The 2448-nt window shown below is 30.9% G+C and overlaps 1 protein-coding gene across 1 annotated transcript; it reads right to left on the minus strand.

Moving 5' to 3' along the window:
* Positions 1-985: 985 nt before the first annotated feature.
* Positions 986-2184, minus strand: LOC131622274 (transcription repressor OFP5-like). The gene has a single exon (XM_058893301.1). It carries the CDS (start codon positions 2156-2158, stop codon positions 1112-1114), a length of 1047 nt encoding a protein of 348 aa, XP_058749284.1. The 5' UTR covers positions 2159-2184; the 3' UTR covers positions 986-1111.
* Between the last annotated feature and the right edge of the window lie 264 nt (positions 2185-2448).

A 2448-nucleotide genomic window follows, 5' to 3' on the forward strand; every position in this document is an offset into this window, starting at 1 on the left:
CAGAATCTAGCAATATTTTTGTTTAGGATTTAGTAGATAGTGATCCTTATTTTTGTTTTGTTGTATCTCTCCCCTTTGCATTTGTTTTTGTAAGTTGTAAATGTATTGGAATACTCCTTGTATTTCCTTCTTAGTATAAGAGCTCGTTTTTAAAAAGAATATGTTTATTAAAAAATTCTCAAATCCTACATTAGTCCCTTAAAAGTATCATAATTAGTGGTGTAAATCTCCATGTCAGCTCCATCTGTCACACAAAAGTCTGAAAAAAGAGGCGGGGCGGGACGAGCAAAATTGAGTGTGTAGGATAAAACTTTTGTCTACTTTGAAAAAAAATTAGGATACAACGATATAGGCATTTAGAGGATGCAGATTTAAAATTTTGATTTATATTATAAAAAAATACAGATAAAATGGATATATTTGACAATTTTAATCTTAAATTATGTTTTAGGTATCTCAATTGTATTATCATGTCGTTATCCTAAGATAACATTGATTTGCATAGTATAATTGAGAAGCTCGTCTTAAATTTTTAGAGACTTTTTGTAAATTAATCACGATTCAACTATAATAAAACAAATTATAAAACAATTATAATTTTTATTTATCTGCGGTTTAACTTTGAAAATTGAAAATTGGTAAATAGATAAAAAGACTTCACTATAACATTTGAAATATTTTGAGATAGGATTCAGAAATTGAAATATGTGAACTAAAATTGAACAATCTTAAACTAAGAAAAGTTCAGTTATTTTTATTTACTACACAAAGCTTTTTTTTTCTAAGGCTGCAATATTGGGGATAGAGAAACAGTACCCTATTTGCTCAGACAGCCCATTAACTCATTCAAAATATATAAAGTTTATATAGAAATTTAGAAATTGCTCTTCCCAATACATCCAAACATAATAATGCATGCATAGATACTATCATTAACAAGAGCATGATAATATGGATACAAAATAACTCAAAGTTTCATGTAAAATCAAACCATAACAAGAACAACAAATAATAGCATAATAATAACAACAATAAATTTAAATAAACTATTTACATTTCTGGTTAAGCCAGTTAATTAAACTTAATCAACTACTCTAATTAAAATTTCTAATTAATTAATACCAAAACCATACTGACTCATATCAAACCATACCTGCCTAAACACTTTGATTATCAGATCATGATACTCATCAGCATTCAAAGTCAAATAACATGCCAACAACTCTTCCATTTCTTCTGCCTTACTAATCCTCTTCTCTTCAATCATCTCAATCATTGAATCTCTAAAATCCTGCTTTGGATTCAATGAACACTTAATCACAGCAAAACTATCTAATTCTGGTTTAATATTAATACTAATCTCCTCCATAATCTCTTCCTTGTTTTCTCTCTTCATCTTTTGCTTTGCCTTGTTCCTCATCTCTTCTAACGCTTTTATTCTGCTTATTTCAAGTTTTGATATCATCCTTGGTGAATATATCTTCACCCTCGAAACCTTCTTTACTTTCCTCCTTTGTTTTTCTTGCGTCTTCACCTTCAAATCTTCAATTTCTTTCGAATTTTGCTTCTCAGAAACCTGTTTCTTCTCGGATGATGCATTCACTGTGATGTTTCTTAGGCTACAAGAAATCTTCTTCAAACCTGCATTAGACGAAGCAAAAGAACGCGTTGTTGTTGTACTTGTTCTTGGTGTACAAATTGTTCTCGGAGATTCATATTGAAGCTCTTCAACTTCCTTTGCTTCTCTTTCTAACTTCAAAAGCTGTTCTTCCAGAACCTGTTGCGCTTTTCGCTCGAATCTTCTCCTTATATTTTCATATTCTTTATCTCTATCAAACTCATCAACCTGGATCAAACTCTTCTTATCATTTACCAGTTTTCTCTCGTCTTCTAAACGAATCACATCCTTCTGATCTAACTTTATTGCACCTTGTGATTGCGATCTTCTTCCATTCTTCTTACCATTCCTTCCGCCGATATCGAAACAAGAAGGTGGAGATGGAATATCCTTAACCGATGCAGTAGGTTTCTTCTTTTCCTTATTTGAATCTGAATTGATGATTCTCATGTGTTTTAGCTTTGAAAGCCAAGAAAAAGAACCAGAAGAAGATGAAGAAGATGATGAAGGTTTTCTTGCATTTCCACCCCATTTCATCATAGTTTGTTGAATGTAAAAAAGTGATAATAATTGATTGATGATATTGTAAGGTTAAAAAGATGAATAGTGATGCGGTGTGAAAAACGGTTAGAAAGTTAAATAGGAACGTGGGTTTCTTATTGTTTTTTAAAAGAGAAAACCGCCACAAATCATGTGACACTTTTTTCTTCTACTCAGAGAAAGTTTTGAGAGATCCTTATTTTTAGGTCCACTAAGAGCAGTAATAAAGAGGTGGTTGCCAACTTTTTATATTGCTCTATTATTATTTTATTAACTCATTTGTGTGTGAG

Source organism: Vicia villosa, linkage group LG1 (genome assembly GCF_029867415.1).
Source record: "Vicia villosa cultivar HV-30 ecotype Madison, WI linkage group LG1, Vvil1.0, whole genome shotgun sequence".
In the NCBI taxonomy this organism is placed as follows: Eukaryota; Viridiplantae; Streptophyta; class Magnoliopsida; order Fabales; family Fabaceae; genus Vicia; species Vicia villosa.

Excerpts from the sequence above, each read along its gene's own strand:
- LOC131622274 (XM_058893301.1), bottom strand. The coding sequence starts at position 2,158 with ATGATGAAATGGGGTGGAAATGCAAGAAAACCTTCATCATCTTCTTCA.